This window comes from Cetorhinus maximus, chromosome 5 (genome assembly GCF_964194155.1).
Source record: "Cetorhinus maximus chromosome 5, sCetMax3.hap1.1, whole genome shotgun sequence".
Classification (NCBI taxonomy): Eukaryota; Metazoa; Chordata; class Chondrichthyes; order Lamniformes; family Cetorhinidae; genus Cetorhinus; species Cetorhinus maximus.
The window spans coordinates 129,522,569-129,547,945 of NC_135883.1; the positions used below are offsets into that span (position 1 = coordinate 129,522,569).

The 25,377-nt window shown below is 43.0% G+C and overlaps 1 protein-coding gene across 1 annotated transcript in view; it reads right to left on the reverse strand.

Annotated features, from left to right (window-relative positions):
• Positions 1-3,681: 3,681 nt before the first annotated feature.
• Positions 3,682-25,377, reverse strand: part of mrap2a (melanocortin 2 receptor accessory protein 2a) — a 33,069-nt gene continuing 11,373 nt past the window's right edge. Inside the window, exons 2-3 of the mRNA XM_078541334.1 lie at positions 15,972-16,071; positions 3,682-4,069 (exon numbers count right to left, since the gene is read on the reverse strand). Coding sequence (XP_078397460.1) covers positions 3,682-4,069; positions 15,972-16,071 — 488 coding nt within the window. The remainder of the gene's footprint in view (positions 4,070-15,971; positions 16,072-25,377) is intronic.

Consider the following 25,377-nt stretch of genomic DNA (forward strand, 5'->3'; position numbering starts at 1 on the left):
TGGACTTAAATGTGGATACGCGTAAAGTGAACTTTGGGAGGACTAATGTGAAACACAGTATATGATAAATGGCACAATTTTGAAGTGTAGAGCAGACAGACTTTGGTGTTCATATACACAAATCCTTAAATGTGGCAGGGCAAGTTGAAAAGCATATGGGTTACCTGGGTTTACAAATAGAAGAATAGAATATAAAAGCAAAGAGGTCATTATAGAATTTTATAAATCACAGATTGGAGTCAGCTGGAGTATTGCAGGCAATTTTCAGCACAGAACTTGGAAAAGATGTAAATGCCTTAGAAAGGGTGCAATGGAGATTTACCTGGATATTAGCAGGAATAAGGGACTTATGAGGAAAGTTACGACTGTTCTCTAACAGATAAGGGTTAAGAGGCATACAGAGGAGTAAAAACTAGTGGTAGGCCAGGGGTTGGGAATTTTTAGGAACCAGCACCGGATAACTAAAAAGCTAATAAAGAGGGAGAAAATTCATTATGAAAGTAAATTGGCAAGAAATATAAAAACAAACAGCAAGAGCTTTTACGGGTATATAAAAAGAAAGAGAGCGGCTAAAGTGAGCGTGGGACACTTGGAGGATGCGACTGGAGAATTGATAATGGGGAACAGGGAAATGGCAGATAATTTAAACCAATATATTTCATCAGTCTTCACAGTGGAGGACACTATAAACATCCCAAAGTTATCAGATAAGCAAGGAGCTAATGGGAGGAAAGATCTTGTAACAGTCTCTATCACGAGGGACAAAGTATTTGAGAAACTAATGGGACTAAAGGCAGACAAGTCGCCAGGACCTGATGGCCTGCATCCAAAAGTTTTAAAGGAAATGGCTGCAGAGATAGTGAAGGCATTGGTCGAAATATTCTGGTAGAGTCCCATCGGATTGGAAAACCGTTCACGTGACGCCCCTGTTCAAAAAGGGAGTGAGACAAAAAGCAGGAAACTATAGACCAGTCAGTCTAACATCTGTCATTAGGAAAATGCTAGAGTCCATTATTAAGGAAGAAATAGCAGGACATTTAGAAAAGCTTAACACAATCGGGGTCAACATGGTTTTGTGAAAAGGAAATCACATTTGACAAATTTGCTAGAGTTCTTTGAGGATACAACAAGCAGAGTTAATAAAGGGGAACCGGTAGATGTAGTGTATTTGGATTTCCAGAAGGCATTCGATAAGGTGCCACAAGTTATTTAAGTTATTGCACAAGATAAGAGCTCATGGTATTGGGGGTAATGTATTAGCATGGATTGAGGATTGGTTAACACACACACACACATAAGACAGAGTTGGGATTAATGGGTCTTTTTCAAGTTGGAAAGATGTAACTAGCGGAATGCCACAAGGATCAGTCCTAGGGCCTCAATTATTTACTGAATATATAAATGACTTGGAGGAGGGGGCAGTGTAATGTATCTAAATCTGCTGATGACACAAAAATAGGTGGGAGGGCATGTTGTGATGAGGACATAAGGAATCTGCAAGGTGATATAGATAGGTTGAGTGAATGGGCAAAAGCTTGGCAGATGGAGTTTGATGGAGGAAAGTGTGAGGTCATGCACTTTTGGTTGGAAGAATCAAAAGGCAGACTATTATTTAAATAGAGAGACTTCAAAAAAGCACAACACAGAGGGACCTGGGTGTTCTTGTGCATGAAACACAAAAAGTTAGCATGCAGGTGCAGCAAATAATTAAGAAGGCAAATGGAATTTTGGCCTTTATTGCTAGGGGGTTGGAGTTTAAAAATAGGGAAGTCTTATTACAACTGTACTGTTGATGAGGCCGCACCTGAAGTAGTGTGTACAGTTTTGGTCCCTGTATTTAAGAAAGGATATACTGGCATTGGAGGCAGTTCAAAGGAGATTCACTCGGCCAATTCCTGGGATGAAGGGGTTGACTTATCAAGAACGACTAAACAGGTTAGGCCTTTATTCATTAGAGATTAGAAGAACGAGGGGTGATCTTATTGAGACATACAAGATTCTGAGAGAGCTTGACAGGTTAGATGTTGAGAAGATGTTTCCACTCGTGGGGGAATCTCAAACTAGGGGCATAGTTACAGAATAAAGGGGACATTCATTTAAAGCTGAAATGCAAAGGAATTTCTTCTTTCAGGAGGGTAGTGAATGTCTGGAATTCTCTACCCCTGAGAGTTGTGGAGGCTAGATCACTTAGAGGAGGTAGATATATTTTTGAAATGTTGGGGAGTTGAGGGCTATGAGGAGCTGGAACGAAAGAAGACTTGAGGCCTGGGGCAGATCAGCCATGATCTTATTGAATGACAGGGCAGGCTTGAGGGGCCGAATGGCCTACTACTGTTCCTATTTCTTATGTTCTTATAAGAGGCGATCAAATAGAGATTTTTGTGATGATGAGAGGTTTTAATAGAATAAGTATTCCCTCAGGCAAATGGGTCAATAACTAAAGGTTATGGATTCATATAATTTGAAAAAGGTTTAGAGGGGAGATGAGGAGAATTTTTTTTTTTTTTTTTAAAGAGTTATCTGGACCACTGTACCTGAAAAGATGGTTGAAACTGATTTCATAAACAATTTTAAAAGGTTGTTGGCAATGCACTTGAGGGTGAAGAACTTACAGGGTTAAGGACAAAAGCAGGAATGTCAGAATAAGCACAATTGCTCTTTCAAGAGCCAGCACAGGATCAAATGGCATCCTTCTGAGCTGCAGGGCACTGTGATTGTATGACTCTTCTATGCACAAGGAGGATGTTTTAGACAGGCAAAAATGGGCTGGAAACAGAGATAGATGATATTTATCTCCGTGCTGAGTATAGGGAGATTTGCTGAAAAAAGACATTTTTTGTTGAAGCTTTTCATCTTGCACTCATTGGGACAATTCACAAGAAAATACCAATGTCAGGGGGAACAACATTTATACTGTATGAGAAGAGAGCATTGATTGGCAAGTGGACTCTGATTGGTAGAGGCATTGCCATACAGCACTCTCTTCTCATGCGGTATAAATACGTTGTTTTCCTTAACATTGGTATTTTATTGCAAATTGTCCTGATGAGTGCAAGACAAAAAGCTTCAGTGAAAAATGTCTCTTTTTTTTCAGCATTATTCAAGTTCTGTACTACCAAACGATTATAGGGAGATTTCTGAGGCAGTGACAACGAGTATAATTAAGGTAATAGACATGGATTGTAGCATTAGATTGGAAATGAAAGGCTAAATTTAATGGTCATGGCGGTTGCTCTGTCAACCGGCCAGAGAGCCTGAGGCCTGCCTGCCGTCGGGGTTCCTAGAGCCTTACGGATGAGGAACCCACCTCCAAGAGTTGCTGGCCAATCAGATGACCAGCAGCTCAACAGCCCCAGCTGTGCTGCTAGGAGTGGTGGCCACTGATGCCACTGCAAAAGGCCCAAAACAAGGAGCAGCCATGGAGGCCCCAGAAGTCAGGTAAGGTGGATGATCCCATCAGGGGAAGGCCTCAGTTGGCCTTGGGGCAGGATGGCTGACCTTAACCTTTTTCCTACAGCTGACATAATCAGGAAGATTGGGCCTATGTGGAGCCAATATTCAAAAAGTGACAAAATAGTTATATTTCAGTAATTTACATGGGTTACTACTGATTTTTGCCAAGTTTAATCGTAAAGGAATTTGTCCCAAGTTCCAGTGTTCTCTCAAGTGCTGGTCAGAAATTTAGTGTATATTCTGCAGTCTATCTGGCTTACTTTCAAGAATAATTGGCTGTTCGCACATCAGTAGATCATCTTCAGTCAGGGAGGAACTTTGATCTGAGCTCACAAAGTTTGGGATGTTGAACTTATTCAGGCAGGTCATAGGATCATCTGAGTTGTCACTTCTCCCCCCTCTTTCTTGAATGGAAAGGTTACTGTTCCCTGGTGCAGACACACTGCTTACCAATTGTTTCCTTTCCACTTGTACAACCTCATTAACATAGCAATGAAAGAGAGACCTGGACTCTTCATTTGCAGGGTGGGAAAAGGCTTTGTCTGATTTGGACATGATATAATTAATAGCAAAGCTGTTTGTTCTGTGTTGTTTTCTAGGAAGGTCCACGTTCCTGCTGAAAGAGATTGCAATTTTAGAACAAACATTTCTCAGATGAATATTCACATACTACAAACAACAACTTAAATGTGGCCCTTAATGAAATAATACTTCTGAAGGTGCTTCATAGGATCATTGTAAAACAAACTATAACACCAAGACACATAACGAGATACTGGGTCAGATGACCAAAAGCTTGGTCATAGAGCTAGGTTTTAAGGAATGTTTTAAAAGAAGGAAATTGAGGCAGAGGGGTGTAGGTGTAAGTTCAGAGCTTAGGGTCTGGGTAATTGAAGGTACAGTGGAGCGATTAAAATCGGAAATGCACAAAAGCCCAGAATTAGAGGAGCGCAACTATCTCGGAGGGTTGTGATGCTGGAAGGGATGAGAGATAGGAAGGGGCAAGGCCATGGAGGGATTTAAAATCAGGATGAGAATTTTAAAATCAAGACTTTGCTTGAACAGGAGCCAATGTAGGTCTGAGCAAAATTAAAATATAGATAAATGCGACTGTACAAGTTAAAACAAGGGTGGCAGAGTTTTGGTTGACCTTAAGGTTATGGAGAGTAGAATGTGGGAGACCAGTCAGGAGTATGTTGGAATTGAGGCCCTTAAGTAGCCTGGCTGGCTGGCCCCAATGGCACTGCTCAGCATTCCTAGGTTCTGGAGACTCGATGGCTGCTCCTCCTATGAGGTCTCCTGCAGTGCCATCTATGGCCACTGCTCCTAGTGGCAGTATTGGGTCTGACGAGCTGGAGGGAATGAAGGCATGAGTGAGGATTTCAGAAGCAGATGAGCTGAGACAGGGGCAAAGTCACACAACGTTGCAAAGATGAAAATAGGTGGTCTCAGTGCAAATATGAGGTCAGAAAGTCATCTTGGGTCATATGTGACATGACAGTTGTGAACAGATGTGTTTAATCTGACTATTGACAGGGAGAGGGACGGAATTTTGAATGGTGTAGAAAGCAATGACTTCAGTTTTCCCAAAATTTAATTAGAGGAAATTTGTGCATCAAGTACTGGATGTCAGATAAGCAATCTGATAATTTAGCAACAGTGGAAGAGTTTAGAGAGGTGGTGGGTTTTTAAAATTTATTTATTCAATTTATATGGGATTTGGGCATCGCTGGCTAGGCTAGCATTTATTGCCCATTCCTAATTGCCTGTGAGAAGGTGGTGGTGAGTTGCCTTCTTGAACCGTTGCAGTCCATGTGGTGTAGGTACATACACCCACAGTGCTGTTTGGGAGGAAGTTTCAGGATTTTGACCCAGCAACAGTGAAGGAACAGCGATATATTTCCAAGTAGGATGGTGAGTAGCTTGGAGGGGAGCTTCCAGCTGGTGTTCCATGTATCTGTTGCCCTTGTCCTTCTAGATGGTAGAGGTCATGGGTTTGGAAGATGCAGCCTAAAGAGCCTTGGTGAGCTTCTGTAGCGCATCTTGTAGATAGTACATACTACTGTCACTGTTTGTTGGTGGTGGAGGAAGTGAATGTTTGTGGAAGCGGTGCCAATCAAGCAGGCTGCTTTGTCCTGGATGTTGTCAAGCTTCGAGTATTGTTGGAGCTGCACTCATCCAGGCAAGTGGAGAGTGTTCCATCACACTCCTAACTTGTGCCTTGTAGGTGGTGGACAGGCTTTGGAGAGTCAGGAGGTGAGATACTCATCGCAGGATTCCCAGCCTCTAATCTGCTCTTGTAGCCATAGTATTTATATGGCTAGCCCAGTTCAGTTTCTGGTCAATGGTAGTCCTCATGATGTTGACAGTGGGGGATTCAGTGATGGTAATGCCATTGAATTTTAAGAGACGACGGTTAGATTCTCTCTTGTTTGAGGTGGTCAGTGCCTGACACTTGTGTACCGCAAATGTTACTTGCCACTTGGCAGCTCAAGCCTGGATATTGTCCAGGTCTTGCTGCATTTGGTGATGTAGAACTTGGCATCATCAGTGCACATGTGAAAACTATTGCTCTGCTTTTGGATGATGTCGCTGAGGAGGACAAGAAGATGAGAAATAGGAGGGAGCCAAGGATAGATCCTTGGGGAACATTAGAGGTAACGGTGTCAGAGGAGGAGGAGGAGGAGAAGCCACTACAAGTGATTCTGTGACAATGATTAGATGGATAAGAATAGAACCAAGTGAGTGCAATCCCATCTAGCTGGGTAACAGTGGAGTGTCCTTGGGGGAGGATGATGTGTTAACTGTGTCAAAGGCTGTAGACAGGTCCAGAGGATGAAGAGGGCAAGTTTACCTTTGTCACAGTCACATAGGATGGCATTTATGACTTTGATAAGAGATGTTTTGGTACTGTGGCAGGGGTGGAAAGCTGATTGAATGAGTTCAAACATGGAATTCCAGGAAAGATGGGAATGGATTTGGGAGGTTACAACATGTTCAAGCATGTGGAGAGGAAAGGGAGGTTGGAGATGGGATGTACTAAAGAAACTATTTTGCGAGGCATTAATTGGAATCCAAGAAAGACTGAAATACCAGTTAGTTATTGTTTGTGCTGCTAACAGTGGAAATTGCATGCAGCAAGTAGTTATGGAAGGGAAGTCTCAAGTAGGTCCAGTAGGTAATGATGACCCAGCTGAGTGCAAGTAATTACTTGATGAGCAATTTCCACTTCCAGGTGCATTTCTCTGCTGGATAACTAACTGGTATTCAATTTTATCCATAATGCTAATTCCATTCTTGCCATGGCAAAGTTTCATATAAAGCCAATTTGGGAACTCAGTTTGCATGCACAAGTTTTCAAAATAATTGCCCTGTCTGCATGAAAAGAGTGCACGAAGAGCCCCCTACCACATAGCTTACATAATTGTTGTAAAACAATCATATATGCTGATAAGTCAATTTGGTCAGCTATAATTAAAGCTAAAAGAAGCTGTGTTGGTAATCAATACCTAGATAAAACATCACTGAATTGATTGAATAATCTTTCACGGCCTTGGAGAAGAAAGTGGTTATTCTTTGCAGATTCTTAATGTTGCAATAATTAAAGCTTTGTGATGGAAATATGCCTATTTATGCAGAGGGACAACCAATTACATTTATATAGGGTCTTTAACATAGTAAATGTAAGGTGTTTCACCAGAAAAGATTTGATACCAAGCCATTCAAGGAACTATTAGGACAGATGGCAAAAAGCTTGGTTGAGGATGTAACATCTTAAAGGAAGACAGAGAGGCAGTGGCACAGAGAGGTTTATGGAGGAAATTCCAGAATTTAGGGCCTCAGTAGCAGAAGGTGGTGGAGTGATGTCAGTCAAAGAAATGAAAAAGGCCCAGATTGCAGGAGTGCAGAGATCTTGTAGGGTTGTAGGGCTGGAGGGGCTAACAAAGATAGGGAAGGATGAGGAAGGGATTTGAAACCAAGGAAGAGAATTTTAAAATTGAGACCAACATGTTTATTCCAAGGTTGTACAGCAAACACAGGAGCAGATTATATTGCACAGTGTGCATTAGAAAGAAACTGCTGGAAATGAAGTATTTATGCCTAAAAATCCTTTTGGTAGCATCATCACCTCACAGTACAAGTCAGCAGACAGCCCTATTAATAGTTCATTGTGTCAGCAAAGGTACTATTAACGTGCCTTTTATGGCTAGGGTGCTTCTGAGTCTCATTCTTTGACTGAAGTGGCCAAAAAGTCCAAAGAAAGAGTACTGGGCCAGAGGGACATTGGGTCACCTCTCAACCCCACTTTGTGGAAAAAAATAAGTGATTGTATTGCTCACAATAAGAGGTTGTGGTGGAATAATTAATCCAGGCTAGTCTTTTAACTAAAGCTGGTTTATTTTCAAGACAACTCCTTTGTGCTACTAGCTTCCACATAATGTTCCAGCTGTACCTTTTTATTCTATTTAGTTGGGATAATTAATGCCCATCACCTGTTTAACTAGCAATTGGTTTCAACAAGGTGATTACCATATTAACAGATTCCCCTCTTTTTAAATTAAAACTAAAAAACTTGAACACTTTTAAACGAACAGAAGGAAATAATGTCAAGTATTTCCATGCCTATAATTCCCAAATTTCTTTTATCACATATACACACACACACACACACACACACACACAAAACTTTAAAACAAAAATAACTTTTCATTGCATCATTATAAGACACCCCTCTTCCAAAACATTTAATAGTTTTTTTTTTAGAGCAGGCACTTCTTTTTGTAAAACAGTCTGATAGTTGGTGACTTGTGTCAACCCATTTTATCTTAGAGATCTCTTTTCTCGCTAACATCTCTTTTACGCTTAGGTCTATTAGTAGCTTTTTTTCAGTGACTTTTCGTGGAATGAACGTTGTCCCAAAGAGACCGGTTATCAACATAACATTCTATGGGCAAACTTTTCCCACATTGCCCCTTATATATTTCTGTCAGTATATTGGATAAGTAAACCCCCATTTCTAATGCTTCTACCAAGGCTAATGTTTCAGCAGCTAAGGTGCTCTTACTACCCTTTTTATTTTCTTAGCCTCCCAAGCCAGTGGGCAACTTTATCATTCTTTCCCACCAAGAATATGATGAACCCTGCTGTGCTAGGGTACCCATCTGGAAGATTGGCATGTGAAGCATCACTAAAAATGACCAACCTCATATCTTCTGGATCACCCAAGGCTGGAAACTTGAGCGCACATCTCTCAATTTAATTTTAAGTGTTTTATTTGCTCTCAGAACTTGCTCAACTGTAGCATGTTTCATCATGGCACTCAGCTCCAACACATCATAACTAGCATCAGGCCTAGTCTGAGTGCACTTCCAGTTCAATTGCCCAAATCAAACTTCTCAACTGTTCCAGGATCCTCTTTTTGTGAGGATCTACCATTAGTTACTGGGATATAATTAACATTTTCTAGATAAGATTGTTGATTCAATGTCACTCCTAACTTCTGTTCTGTTTTATTGAAGGGTCGTGAGGACTCGAAACGTCGACTCTTTTCTTCTCCACCGATGCTGCCAGACCTGCTGAGTTTTTCCAGGTAATTCTGTTTTTGTTTTCACTCCTAACTTGCTCTGCTTAATGTCTAAACCTATGAATTTAAAGGCCCCAGAAGCCTGACTTCCGACCTGGAATTCCTTCTTTATCTTCTCGATTACCCATTGTTCAAATTCTACAGATCCTCCCCACAGGAAATCATCAACATGCATGATAAAGATCCCAGCTAGTTTCTCCTTATGGTACCAGAAGAACATCGTGGGCTCTGCCTTTAACTGAATGCAACCTGTTTTCAACAGGACAGACCTCACGGAAAAATACCAAACTCTTGATGCATCATTTAACCCATAAACACACTGGCTTCTTTGGGTGATTTAAAAAACTTCCCCCTTTGAAACTTCTCCCCCTGTAAAAATGCAGCCTTTATATCAATCGATTAGCACTCCCAGGAATAGGATGCCAAAATAGCTACAAAAAATCTTCAAACTCACTTTCCCCGCAGTAGGTGAGTCGACGCTGACATCCTGATCTCCTAATCTCTCTTCAAAGCCTCAGGCTACTAATCTCGCTTTGGCCTTATATGTGCCATCTGGGAGCACTTTTTCTGTACAGATCCATCTGTTAGATAAAGCTGGCTGTCCTCTGTCAGGTATTTCAGAATATACCCCAAATTCCTTCCAACTTTCTAACTCTTTCCGTTTGGCTTCCTTTACAATTTATTAGCAGCTACTAGAATCTCTGTCATAAGGACTTCTACTTCTATTAAGATTGCTAGCTTGCTCTCTAGTCCTCCTTGTTAAGTTACGGCCTCTACTCACATCCCTCTCCCTTTCTGGACTGCTACTATATGATCATCCTCCCATGCGAACAGAACTCTGTTCGCAAGTCCATGATTTATTTCTTGGGTCACAGCCAATTTCTGGTCCACTGTCAGAACTCATACTGCGCTTTCTGGGTTTCTACTTCTTTACCTTGGTTTGCCAATCGATAGGTCTTGTCTCCTGTCCTTCATCCTGCACATTTAGCCAATGTTTGTATTTACCAGTGGCCTTACCTGCTCTCCCTATGATGGTGGCATCCCTCCACACACTGGTCCCTTCTGGCATGTTACCTTTGTTCCTACTTTGGGTAGTTGCCCTTTTGGATGAATAGCGTTGTCCTGTATCTCAGTATTACTTTGTTCACAGTCAGTCAACCCTGTATCTGCCGTCATCTGCTCTTCAGTGTATGTGTATGTGAAGTGCATGGTGCCTCCTTGCGTTCTATGTCCTGCTCAGAACCTGTAATGGTATAGTCAGTACCAATTAACTGTGAAGAATGTACCCATACAGTTTGATTACCATGTTGCACAATTACTACTTTCCCATCACTCCCTATAACCTTGCCAGGTCCTTTCCACTCTTTCTGGCCTTCTCTTTTATAATATACCATGTCTCCTTGTCTAAACTGTATTCCTGATGGTCTTATGCGGTGCCGTAGGGCCTGCTGAATTTTCTCCGAAATCTCAGCTTTAACGAAAGCTTTTCCGCCCGCATGCAAAGCATTCAGATGAGCAGAAAAAGTGGAGCTAATGCTAGTCCCTTCTAGAGCAGGGGGAGCATCTGACAACACCAAAGGTAACTTCGGATTTCTTCTGTACACCAACTGATACGGACTGTACCCAACCATTTGCAGAGAGTTCTTTGTCTGCACCGCCCATGCGAGCGCTGTTTGCAGTTTACAACCTGGTTGATCAGCTAATATTTTATGTAACATGTCATCTATTACTGCATGGTTTCTTTCACAAAGACCATTACTAAATGGGCTCTCAGCTGCAGTGTGCATAACGAAGATGTTTAAATTTTCACACACCTCGAAATTCCTCATTGGCGAATTCCCCACCATTATCTGTGAGGAACTTCGTTGGTGTTCCTAATCCTGTTCCTACCCATTTCTCCTTATCGACAATGGTCTTTTCGTCTTTACTATGTATCACAGTAGATAGATTAAATTTGGTTGCTATATCTATGAAGTATAGTAAAAAAATACCCCTATCCTTGTCCCAAACTTTCAAGTCCTTTGCCACTGCATCGTTAAACTCCCTGGCTAGTGGCAAGCTCACAACAGGTCACAGTGGTGTCTTGCAATATTTAAGGCAAATTTCACACTGAGCAGTTCAATGTTCAATAAGATCATCATATCCTTTATCAACCACTCCTGCATCTCAAAGTAGAGTCTTCAGTTTCTGTGCAGTGGCACCGGATGTGCAAACTGTCTATGTAATTTCCAAATTATCTTCTTTTTGTCCACCAAATTCTCATTCTGAGCAGTTAACAAAACTTCATGAACTTTGATGAGAAATCTCTGACTTCCTTAGTGGCAAGCAGTAATGGCCTAACCCAGTAAAATGTAGATCCACATTTTTTCCAAACACAACTGCTCTATCATTCTTCATATCTCACGTCATCTGATCATTCTTCATCACAGATCGACTCAACAATAGTGATATCTCACTTGAAACCACATCAGTACTGATAAACAGATTGATCCCTGCTATCTTACAAGGGAAGACCACCCGTTTGGAGGATGTTAATGTATTGTCATCTCCAAACCTGAAGCAGGTAGAGCTTTCATACTCCTTGACCTTCTGCTGGTCTGCCTCATTGAGAGACTCCAGATAGCGGTCAAGCCTGCCTATGCCAAACACCGTAGAAGTGCAACCACTGTCCAGAACAGCACAGTTGAAGGAATCTACCATCAAGATACTCATCACTGGATTCAAACTCAGTGTCAATACAATTCCATCATAGCAGTCACCACCATCATTTTCAGTTTCAGATGAATCCGTCTCGTGGATCACTTCAAAAACACGATTCCTTCGCTGTGGGCAGTTCATTGCATAATGGTACTGGGAATCACACCGAAAACACCGATTAACCATTCCTCGTACATTTTTTGGGTTTAAATGTCTACAGTCACCATCCCAGGCACGCTTTTTGTCCTGACTCAAATTGGCTAGGGTTACCACCATTTTCAGATCTCTTGTCATTAACCCCATCTTTGTATTGGAATCTTCGTTTAAAATCTGTTCAACTGCGAAATTCGGTCACCACTGAATCCTCTATCCTTTGTTTTACAGCATATTTGTTTGCATTTGCTAAAAAAATAGCAGGGAACGACTGTTTCCCCAGAAACTTTGCAGCCCATTTGATCTAAGAGAGATACTTTTCCCTGGAACTGAACCCCTGTTAGTACCAAAAGACTATCAACATGGGAAATGTGAGTACAGTCCAGTAATTTAAATGCCAATAATGATTCTGGAATTTCAAGTTCAAATCTCTGTAGTCTCCTGTACCATTTATCAAAATCCAAGATATATTCTTCCATGGACTGTTCATCTGATTTCCTAAATCTATCAAAGATCATCCAAGCTTCATACACTTCCAATAACTCATCCTTTTTGTAGAACTTATCCAAAAATTGTATCAGGCAGTTTAATCCCTCTTCATAATCCAAATCATCTACTTTCCACTCTGAAAATACTTTACTCCTTATCTTCCTTTTGGCTGGTAATGATAACACCAAAGCCATACCTTGCTTCTTCCAGGGTATAGTAGTAACCCGGGTCCACATTTCAACTTCAGCCTTCCATTGCTGATAAGGTTCAGAGTCAGAAAAAAAATTGATGAGTAGTCAAAGCTTGTGATTTTGCACCGTCCTTCCACCTTTCCGTAACGTAAATTGTTAGCAACAGTACACTTCTTTTCCTTCAGAGGACTGAGACAGCAAAGCTTCATATACAGCAATCAATCAGCAAAGCTTAACGTTCATTCTCTGCTACCATGTTACTCACAATAAGAGGTTGTGGTGGAAGAATTAATCCAGGCTGGTCTTTTGGTTAAAGCTGATTTATTTTCAAGACAACTCCTCAGTGCTACTAGCTTCCACACAGTGTTCCAGCTGTACCTTTTTATTCTATTTAGGTGGGCTAATTAATGCCCATCACCTGTTCTAACTAGCAATCAGTTTTAAAAAGGTGATTGCCATGTTAACACTTGTACAGATACTTTACAAAAGCCGACACTTCCAAAATGAAAAGGTTTCAAATCATCAGGAATCCGGACCTCCCTCTCACCTGGAGGAATCCCCAAGTGGGCCCCACAATTCCGATGGTTCGGTCGATATGTTTGGTCTGACGAGGTGCATCGAAACGACCAATCATAGAGGACCACACATAATGGTCCAGGTCTCACCCCTGGTCCCAGTTCTCTTCATGTCAATTGTCCTTTTTTTTTTACAAAAAGTGGGTGGTAGCATTGCTCCCAATGAACTTATCTGGAAATCTGTCAACAAGGTCCTACTCTGGTGTATCTGGCTCCAGGGCAAGCTGCCAGGCACTGAAATTATGGCCAGAGATACGGGACCCTTTTATTTAAGTTTAACACCAAGGGATTGATGTTTATCCTTTCACATTGGGAAATGACCTGGTAGAGTAAATTGCCCAACTGTTGTATAATTATCCATAGAATGGTGAGCTCTATGAAATATGCAATCTAGACCACAGTCTGAAAATATCAGCTGAGTGAGTGGGCAAAAACTTGGCAGATGGAGTTTAATTCGGAAAGTGTGAGGTCATGCACTTTGGTTGGAAGAATCAAAAGGCAGACTATTATTTAAATAGAGATAGACTCCAAAGAAGTGCAGCCCACAGGGATCTTGTGCATGAAAGACAAAAAGTTAGCATGCAGGTGCAGCAAGTTATTAAGAAGGCAAATGGAATTTTGGCCTGTATTGCTAGGGGGTTGGAGTTTAAAAATAGGGAAGTCTTGTTACAACTGTACACGGTGTTGGTGAGGCCGCACCTGGAGTATGTGTACAGTTTTGGTCCCTGTATTTAAGAAAGGATATACTGGCATTGGAGGCAGTTCAAAAGAGATTCACTAGGCTGACTCCTGGGATGAAGGGGTTGACTTATCAAGAACAGCTAAACATGTTAGGCCTTTCTTCATTAGGGTTTAGAAGAATGAGGGATGGTCTTATTGAAACGTATAAGATTCTGAGGGGGCTTGACAAGGCAGATGTTGAGAAGATGCTTCCACTAGCGAGGGAATCTCGAATTAGGGGACATAGTTACAGAATAAGGGGACACTCATTTAAAACTGAGATGCAAAGCAATTTCTTCTCTCAGAGGGTAGTGAATGTCTGGAATTCTCTACCCCTGAGACTAGAGACTAGATCACTGAAAGTATTTAAAGAGGGGGTAGATAGATTTTTGAAATATTGGGGAGTTGAGGGCTATGAGGACCTGGCATGAAAGAGGAGCTGAGGCCTGGGGCAGATCAGCCATGATCTTATTGAATGGCATGGCAGGCTTGAGGGGCCAAATGACTGACTCCTGCTCCTATTTCTTATGTTCTTATGTTCAGTTCCCGCAGCTGTTAAACCAAAGGAAGACATTGCAAATATAAATGAAAACAAAATACTATTTTTTTACAAAAATAAATTTGTTTACTCTCGATAAACATGAATAGAAAAACCACTTAGCAGAGTCAGGTTTCCTTTCATGGTTCAAATGGCAAAAGCAATTGTTAGATGCTGAGTACAATGAATACATAATTCTTATTGAACAAGCTGTCATTAATGGTGCATAACTTTATCAGCTTGAACTACCTTAAAAGCCAATTATCTGCATATAGCAATTGAGCACTACAATTAGCGTTACTTAATGTTTAGGATAAGCATCCTCATTTCGTCAAAAGCATCAATTATCATAGAAGCTAACTGCACAGGAGGCCATTTGGCCCATTGCTCCTGTGAAAGTGCGAGCTAAATAGTCCCATTCCCTGCTCTTCCCTGTAGTAGAGAATTCCACACGTTCACCACCCTCTGAGTGAAGAAGTTTCTCCTCATCTCGGTCCTAAATGGCCTACCCTGTATCCTGAGTCTGTGACCCCATGTTCTAGAACCCCAAGCCAGAGAAAACATCATCCCTGCAACCAGTCTGTCCAGCCCTGTCAGAATTTTATATGTTTCAATGAAATCCCCTCTCATTCTTCTAAACTCCAGTGAATACAGGCCTAGTCGACTCAAACTCTCCTAATACAACACACCTGCCATCCCAGGAATCAGTCTGGTGAACCTTCACTGCACTCCCTCTGTGGCAAGTATATCCTTTCTTAGGTAAGGAGACCAAAACTGCACACAATACTCCAGAAGTGGTCTCACCAAGGCCCTGCACAGCTGCAGTAAAACATCCTTGCTCCTGTACTCAAGTGCTCTCGCAATGAAGGCCAACATACCATTTGCCTTCCTGACTGCTTGCTGCACTTGCATACTTGCTTTCAGTGACTGGTGTACAAGGACACCCAGGTCCCTTTGTACATCAACATTTCCCAAACTATCACCAATTAAATACTCTGCCATTCCGTTTTTCCTATCAGAGTTGATAGCTTCACACTTATCCATATTATACTGCATCTGCTATGTATTTGCCCACTCACTCAACTTGTCTAAATTGCCTTGAAGCCTCTTAACATCCTCTGCACCACTCACATTCCCACCTAGTTTTGTGTCGTCAGCAAACTTGGAAATATTCTATTTGGTTGCTTCATCCAAATCATTGATATATATTGTGAATAGTTGGAGCCAAAGCATTGATCCCTGCGGTACCCCACTAGTCACCGCCTGCCACTCCGAAAAAGACCCATTTATTCCTACTCTCTGTTCCCTGTCTGCTAACTAATTCATCATTCTTTTTATCTCATAAGTATTCTCAATACACACAATTGTGGCTATTTCAGGGGACACCTTCCTTAATCAGCATCCTATACAAGTGTTCTTTCAGATTTGCCCGATTTTACCTTATTTGGTGTGCCTGGGGTATTCTCTAGCTCCTGTTAATTTGAAGTTATATATGAGGTGGTATTATACTCTGCCTCTAATGTTCTTCCTGTTACCTTTCAAATATAAAGTGTTGTAAGAGCTCGACTTACTCTTGATGTGGTGCTCCTGTCTTTGTCAGCAGGGTCAACACGAAAAACATAAAAATGACAAAGACTGCCAGGCCCACCCAAAATCCGATCACAATGGAATCTGAAAAACAGGATCATATTTTTAGTTGCTTGAATACAAAGTTAACACAGTGGATACATTTGGCTTCAAAAGAACAATCTTGCAGCGTTTTAATGAAGTAATGAGAAGGTCAGAAATGTCATTAATGAATGATGAAAGCCAGTTTTACAGTCCAGGAGATGAGAAAAACCCTGCAAAGATTCAGGAAGAGAAGATTATACCGTTTAAAGTCCTGCTGCCCAGCTCCTTCTCCAGAATCACCAGGTAGAAAGTGCTTCAGCCTGGCAACACCATCCAACCTCCATCCTCTCAGGTGTGACTGATGAACACATGAGCCCCTGCAATGCCTATTCTTCATGGATCTCCTGCCACCAGAATTCTAGAAAGCTTTCAGTGAAACACTGCCACAGCAGCAAGTCACTTAGTGAGTGAAGTTCACTCACTCAACACAAGTTCAGTGTCACACACCTAAAACTGAGCACAAGCATCAGGAAGCAACATCCACGCACTGAGTAATAAAGGAAATGAAACCTCTGCAGTTGACGTGACCATACAGTGAACATTGATTCAGTTACTTAGCAAACATGGTTTTCCCTATGAGAAATTGTACAGGCAGGGCACTGCTTGGATCAGACAGCAGTTCCCCCTTTCCCCCCCTTCCCTTGAGAAAAGGAAGCTGAGGGGTGATCTAATACAAGCCTTTAAAATGATGAAAGGTTTTGATAGAGTGGATATAGAGACAATGTTTCCTCTTGTGAAGAGCATAGCGAGAGGCCATCAATATAAGATAGTCACCAAGAAATCCAATAGGGAATTCAGAAGAAACTCCCTTAACCAAAGAGTGATGGGAATGTGGAACTCGCTACTACAGGGAGTCATTGAAACGAACAGTAGACAGATGCATTTAAGGGGAAGATAGATAAGCAGATGATGGAAAAGTGAATAGGGGGTTACAATATAGATTTAGATGGGAAAAGATGGGAGGAGGCTTGAATGGAGCATAAACGCTGGCATGGACAGGTCGGGCCGAATGGCCTGTTTCTGTACCTTATCTCCTAAGTAATCCTAAGTCATCCCCTCACTGCATTGGTGTTTTCACCCTCCAAGTCTGCCATCCTGATCACAAAGATACACGCCAAGGATTTTATTCAACAAAAAATGGAGCATCCAGCAGATAAAAATTATTTGAGAAACATTGTCAAGGGAATATAAGGCATCTCCCCCCGCTAACAATCAATCCAGGCATGTGGGGCTGAATTATTCTCCCATTAGTGGGTTATCAGTGGGCCCAGATCTCCAACCACCCACAATAACTAACCTGCTCAAATTTGCAGAGAAGAGCCTAATTAATTGTTTGGGGGGGGGAAGGGGGGAGTGTGGGGCGGGAGTGCTGTGTTTAAGCTGCTTGCTGTGAGGTGGTAACATTATTCTGGAACAAGAGGTGTTTAAAGCACCTGCCAGCATCATCGTGGATGCAGACAAACAAGCAAAAAGAAGTGTAAATGACAATTAGATGCATCTCGCTTTGCAAAGAAAAAGCTGCTGCGTAATCAAAAGAAAGACTTGCATTAATATAGAGCCTTTCATGACCGCCGGGCATCCCAAGTGCCAATGAAGTACCTTTGAAGTGTAGTGACTGTTGTAATGTAGGAAATGTGGCAGCCCGTTTGTGCTCATCCAACTCCCACAGACAGCAATGTGATAATGATTTGTTCTTCTATTCTGTTCTTTGTATTCATTCATGGGATGTGGGCATCGCTGGCAGGGCCAGCATTTAACTGAGTGCCTTGCTTGGCCATTTCAGAGGGCATTGTTATGATCCCCAGCTGATGTTACCACTGGATAAGCCTGATCCCAGGGTGGAACCGAGCTTGATAGACCCTAACTTTTAGTTATTTGTTTAGATACGTGGAGAATGGCTACTGAACAGAGTCACCGGAGTCAGCTAATGAACTTTTAACAAAAGCATAAAACATTTATTAAATAAGAAAAGATGAACTATATTACAATACTCCTTCACCCACATCCATGCCTTTACATATATATACAGATTTATAAGGATAACACAAGTTACAAAAGCTATCTTATACTCTACTGTTCAAAGTAAGTACACAGTCCATGTGAACCAACTGGCAACTTGTGGTCAGACACACCACACTCTGAAACCAAGTGGCAGATGCCACCCCAGACAGATGCTGTGGATCTCTCCTCAACTCCCCCCAGATGCTTGTTACACCATGAGCCAACCAGTCTCATTGAACTCCGTTTTTCACATGAGGGTTTCCAATCGCCACTTTCCAAGCACTCGTCTTGGATTCTTCTCCCAAACCGATGCTTTCTCTCAGTTACCTTCTGCAAGGGTTCACCTCTAGGGTTTCTAACTCCCTTTCCGATGTTTCTCTCCCCTGGGTCACCATATGCATTTATACTTTCTTCCACGCACTCTCTCTCACTGTCTCAGCCATCAATAGTACACCACTGCTTCACATATCAATAGCAAAGAGTTACAGACTTTTGGTCATCTCTTTGGACCTCTGACTTCTCACAATCCTTTATCTCTTTAAGCTTTAAGCTTGGACCCTTTCTCTGCTCCTCGTTCTTAACTTCACTTAACAGGACCTTTTCCAGGTTCCTGCCCTTCCTTTGACTAGAATGTCTGCTTGGGACTTTCTCCTGTTCCACTCCCCTGGATTCTTGGAGATGTTCTTCTTTAGTTTGGGACAGGCTATTGTCCCTGTTGTTCCAGTCTCTCACTGGCAGCAACTTCCAACCAACTTAGGTTTGGAACTGGCTATCTGAGCCTTAGGCTGCTTCTGCCTGGCCAGCTGTCTTCAAAACTGAACTCAAAAACTGCTGTTTCTAGTTTCTTCCGTTGTGTGTCTGTGGGAGGAACCTGTCTCTCTGGACCCCTGTGCAACAGCCCAGTTTTTCTGCTCTTGACTTTGCTTAACTTCTCTTGCAGTTGTAAACTCTCATTAGAAATGCTGGCACCTTTTAAAGTGAAAATAAAACTCAACTTGACCTTTTCTTAACACACAGATGCAGGTCAGTATAAAACAGACAGTTTCGATGTGGTAACCCCACTTCCAAACCTTGGGTGGCATCTGCATCACTTGAGCGCTTGTCAACCCCAGCACACTGGAATTCCAGGGATTGCTCTTGTGCAAATTCCTAAAAAATTCCCTGCCCTTAAATTCTTAAAAGCAAAGACACAAGTAAAGTGCTTCACTATTAAGGTGTTGTTGCCCTTAAATAGATGAATGACATGCCTTCAAAGTAGGTTTTGTAATTTTCTTGTCTTCAATTTTAGATCCAAGTGGCTAAGTATTGCTGAAAATCCTGCCCAGTAGTGACGTAAAAATGGCACCCAATTTTTTTGTAAGCATATTTGCACAATTTTGCAGATAATAAAGTACAGCATGAGGTACAGACTTATGGTGGAGAAGGAAAAGTACATGCAAGTCAAATTTAAAGGGATGGGGACTAAAGGATAATTTTAAAATAGGGGACAGAAATCTAAAAGCCTTGGGGGAATTTCAAAAGGAATCTTAAGCCTGTAAAAGCCTTTTCTCAGGTTGAAAGGACAGGACATTATGCAACAGAGAGCCAATACAAAGAGAAAAATAATCCTTCTGCAGGCAGGATCTACAGGCAAGGAGCGAACCAGGCATCAACCCTTGTTTGATCAGCGCTGAAAATCAAGACTGAAATGCTTGCAAAGAGGGCTGTGTCCATCCATGATATCAGCCTCTTAGGTTCTATATTGCAAAATGCTGCAGGGAGGTACAGCCAAGTGTCAGGCGATAGCTGCATGGTTACCGAAGGTACATGGCACAGTTCTGTATCTTCCTCTGTTCTGACCCTTAGAAGACAGTCCCCAGGTAATATGCCAAAGTCTGCTGAAATAGTTAGTGGTATCTTGACGATGGCACCTACGCAGACCATAATGTCTTCTGACCACCTGGCATACTTTATTTCATGCAGGAGCACATCAAAGCATTACGTGCTGTAACTAGTATGCTCTCAGGAGAAAAAATTAGCATAATAGTTACTCAGGCATTCACATACATTATTAGGGGCCTGGTGCAACTTCCCCGGGGGGGGAAAAAATTGCAACCATTTCACATCTCTCTGCAGAGGCTGAGAATCCCCTCCTATGAAACATGTCAGCTTAAGAGGCTCCCCGCTGGGGAACCAATTGCTGCCTGTTAAAAGAACTAGAGACAAAAAATATATAATTACAACTGAAAACATCCAGAGATATTCAGGTAAGAAGAAGCAACAGCAGAAAAAAACAAAATAAAAGCCTGGAGCTAGCAAAAAAAATTAGCTTTGAAATCTATGTCCTTTAGTGACCATCAGTTTAAAAATTGACATCTAGCATGCCTGCTGGTTGAAAGTTTAAGACCAATCTTCCATTTCCCATCTTTATTTGGAAAGTACATCCCCTAGCTGCATCAGAAAGCAGGTTCTGAATGTCCACACCAAACCCCACCAAAAAGTTAAGTTGCTCTGAAATGGAAATCATTTTCAATAATGAAGGGCAGTATAGCTTTAAGAACATTTCTTCTGGAGACTAGAGGGTCCCCTGTCCAAATGCACCCATATACGATATAACGCCAGAGGAGCATGGCTCACACAAGATATAACGCCAGAGGAGCATGGCTCACACAAGATATAACGCCAGAGGAGCATGGCTCACACAAGATATAACGCCAGAGGAGCATGGCTCACACAAGATATAACGCCAGAGGAGCATGGCTCACACAAGATATAACGCCAGAGGAGCATGGCTCACACAAGATATAACGCCAGAGGAGCATGGCTCACACAAGTTATAACGCCAGAGGAGCATGGCTCACACAAGTCAGATGTGCAGGGCTCTGGAGCCGCCAGTGCTACCCAGTCAGAAGATGCTTGGTACCCGATTTTCATAAGAACATAAGATCAGGAGTACAAGTAGACCATTTGGCCCATCAAGCCTGTTCCACCATTCAGTAAGATCATGACTAATCTTCTGTCTCAACTCCATTTTCCCTTATCCCTTGATTCTCTGAGGGCGCAAAAAATTGTCTGTTGCAGCCTTAGAAATATTCAGTGACTGAGCATTCACATCCCTCTGAGGTAGACAATTCCAAGATACACAACCCTTTGAGTGAAGAAATTTCTCATCTCAGTCCTAAATGATTGGCCTCTTATCCTGAGCTGGGGGAAACAACCTCTCAGTGTCCAACTTGTCAAATCCTTTCAGAATCTTGTATTGTTTATTCATTTATGGGATGTGGTCTTCACTGGCTGGACCAGCATTTATTGCCCATTCCTAATTGCCCTTGAGAAGGTGGCGGTGAGCTGCCTTCTTGAACCACTGCGGTCCATGTGGTGTAGGCACACCCACTGTGCTGTTAGGGACAGAGTTCTAGGATTTTGATCCAGCGACAGTGAAGGAACAGTGATACATTTCCAAGTCAGGATGGTGAGTGGCTCGGAGGGGAACTTTCAGGTGGTGGTATTCCCATGTGTCTGCTGCCCTTGTCCTTGGCAAGTGCACGTGAGCTAAATATCTACCTTAATGGGCTAGACATTTGGAGTCTGGCTATCTTTTCCTTGTGCTGTTCCAACTTGGACTATGATGGCATTTGTCCCTCTCAGGAGACAGTGAGATCTATGCCATTTCTGTATTGAACATCGTCTGTTGAGGCTGATTCGTGAGTGGCAGTCCCATCCGCATCAGTTATAAAGGAAAAGCATTGGCCCGAGATCAACTGATGTTTTATCCTTCCGGTGGGCTCTCTTTTCCACTATTTGGTCATTTCTTTAGTCATCTGCTTTTTCCATCCCTTTCCTGACTGTTTGTCTCCGGGCACTGCGGTCAGCAGCGAGCAGCGTCTTGCTTGCAGACATCTTTGTATCACAGGTTGGTCTCGTGTTGATAGCAAGCTCACAATAGAACATGTCTTTGGGGATGAAGCAGTCATTCATTCAGCTCACATGGGTCATGGGGTCCACCGATGGAGTTCCAGCTGACTCAAGAGGGCAAACGTATTAGGGAGCCCTGCCTGCTGGTATACTTCCATATTCGGCGCCGTCCTGCCAGGAGGTACTCAGTATTCGTCGGAGACAGGGGAGGTGGAAGCTTTTCTTAGCTTGCATGAGTTGTCCATGCTTCGCAACTATAAAGGAAGGTACTGAGAACACAAGCCTGGTACATACCAAGCTTTCTATTTTTGGTTAATTTGCTGTTGGTCCTTCTCAACTTTGACATGCCAGCTGCAGCTTTGGCAATCCTGGTGCTGATTTCGGCATTGAGGGACAGGTTACTGGTGATTGTCGATCCAAGGCATGTGAAGCTGTCAACGACTTCCAGAGTGAGGTTGTCAATGTTGATGGAAGGTGGAGTCTCTACATCCTGGCCCACAACCTTGGTCTTCCTGACAGATTGTCAGTCCAAACTCCTTGCAGGTCCGGGAGAGTTGAGCTACAAGCTGCTGCAAGTGGACTTCAGTATGGGATGACAACGCGGCATCATCAGCAACAGCAGCCCACAGACTAGGACATTGTGCACTTAGGTTTAGTTGCAGTCTTGCCAAGTTGAACAACTTGCCATCAGCTCTGGCATGCAGGTAGGCACCTTCATTTAAGTCGCCAAATGCATAGAATAGCAGCCTGGAGAAAAATATGCCAAAGAGAGTTGGAGCCAGGACGCAGCCCTACTTTACCAGACTTGGTAAATCTTGAAATGGACGATCTTGAAAGCCTCTGATGATGCTCCATTGTGACTGACAAAACTATGCATGTTCTTGTGGAAAGGAGAAATGATGCCCTGGAGTCCTGGTGGGCAGCCGATTTACCGCAGCAGTTTAAAGAGTCCGTCTCTGCTGACAAGGTAGAAGGCCTTGGTGAGGTCTGTGAAAGCAATGTAGAGTGGTCTATGCTGTTCACAGCACGTCTCCTGTAACTGCCAAAGTGAGAAAATCATGTCAACTGTTGATCTGCCAACTCTGAGTCAGCACTGAGACTCAGGGTAGATGTGTGATGCCCGGGTGGTCAGAGCAACACGAGCAAAGACCTTCCCCCTCCCCAACACTTAACAAGGAAAGGCCTCGGTAATTGTTGCAGTTACTGCAATCTGCTTTGTTTTTGTAGAAGGTGGCTATTTTTACGTCACACATGTCTTGCAGCACAAATCTTTCCTTCCAGCAGAGACACAAAAGTTTATGGAGGTACTGCAGCAGGGCTGGTTTTCCATTGTTGATGGTTTCAGGTGGAATGCTAATGTTTTCTGGGCTTTACCACCGACAAGATGGTCAATGTCCTTGTTGAGCTCTACTATGCTGAGCTCGCTGTCCAGCTCCTCCATGACAGGAAAGTCTGGAATGCTGCTGAGAGATTCTTCACTGACAATGTTCTTCATTGTGAGGAGTTCGAGATAGTGCTCCACCCACTTTTCCATCTGCTTGCTGGACTCAGTGATGATCGTCCCTGTCTGTCTTCAAGGGTCTGATTGGGTTACTGTTGGGCCTGTTGCTTTCTTAATTCATTCATACCACCCTTGCATTCCCAGGTTCAGCAGCAGATTGTATGCTGTTGCAAAGTTTCAACCAGTATTACTTGGCACAGTGCCAAGCCGTCTGCTGAGACTTGATTCTCACAGCTCTGAGAGCATCTAGATTTTGTTTGTGGGGATTTGCTTTTTAGTTCATGAGGGCTCTCCTCTTGGTTGCAGTAACTGGCTCCTTTTCAGTCCAATAAGCCTCAAACCAGTCAGCATTCCTTTTCTTTTTCCATACGCAGTGAGTGCAGAGTTCTAAATGGTTTTATGCAGATGATCCCACTTTGACACCACACTCTGCCCTTGGACGTTGGTGCCTGAAGGAGCCTAATTGAAGATATTGAACTCCTGGGTCATTTTTGGGTCAGTCTTATGGCAGGGGTTGATTCGAGGATAACCTTTCTTCTTGGAGTGATATGGTTTCTTTGGCTGAAGCCTAACCTTGCTATGCACAGGGGGTGGTCAGTGTCACAGTTAGCTCTGTGATGGCTACGAGTGATGAGGACACTGTTGAAGGGGTACATCTGGTGATGATGAGATCTAGCAGATGTCAGTGGTGTGATCTCGGGTGTCTCCAGGACACCTTAGTTTGGAAGTAGCTGTTGTCACACAGAGTCCCTGGTAACAGCATAGCTCCAGCAACCTCTCTCCATTTTCTTTCATCTTGTCGCTTCCCTGGTGTCCTATGCACGTTGGCCAAGCTGTGTAATCGGTACTCACCCTTGCGTTGAAGTCCCCTAGAAAGTACAGTCCCTCAGTGCTGGCAATTCTGCTGATGGCAGCATCAAGTGCCACATGGAATTGATCCTTGATATCTGGGGTGGAGATAAGTGTCAGGGCATAGGTGCACATGAGGTTAACTGAGCCCACGCTTGTTGACAAGCGAAGAGTAAGAAGTCTCTCTGAGCTTTCTGTGGGGTGTTCAATCACCACGAGTAGAGTGTATTTTACTACAAAACCCACTCCATGCTCACGTGTTGCTTCTTGACTTTTCCGCTGCCAGAAGAACGTGTAGTGTCTCTTTAAGGGATCCACTTTGAGTGAGCCTAGTTTCTCGCAGCGCAGCATTGTCCACATTGAGCCTTGTAAGTTCTTTATCAATCACAGCTGCCTGGTGAGCATCGGTAAGGTCGGCCCGCATGATCGTTACATTCCAGCTTGCGATGCAAAGACTGGTGCCTTCTTTGTTGAATTTGTCTTGCTTGTCGAGGGATGACTCTATAAGCTCCGAGCACCCAGTGAAGCAAACAGACTGTGGCAGGACAGCATCTAACTTATCAGAAGTAATCCGTGGTACTCACACTCTACGCCAACCGAGCGACAGCTTCTAACCTGTAGCCGTTTCTTCTCATGTTTTGCCAATGCAAACCACAAAGCTGCAGTGTCCTCTCCAAGGCACAGGCCAAACAGGATGGAGAACCTGAGTTGCCCAAGCATCAAGGCCCCCTCTCAGCATTGCTGGTATTGTCCAAAGGAAAGGATGAAACCAATACTGTTTGGTACCAGCTCTGCTGCAGGAGCTGCCGGAAAGCCGCCTGGTAGATAACAGATTACCACCTCAGCGATTCCACTCCAGAATTTTCCGTGCTCACTGGTGTCGGATGTGCTCGGTGACGTGAGCGGACGATACAGTGAGAAGGCCAGAAGTCAGTTTCACGACATCATGAAACCAGTTTGCGATCGTCCACTCAGCCTGTCAATAGTGGGCCGCGATTCCTGCCATCGATGTCGGGATCCTCATTGTAATATATCTGCACATCATTATAAGGCCAGCCTAA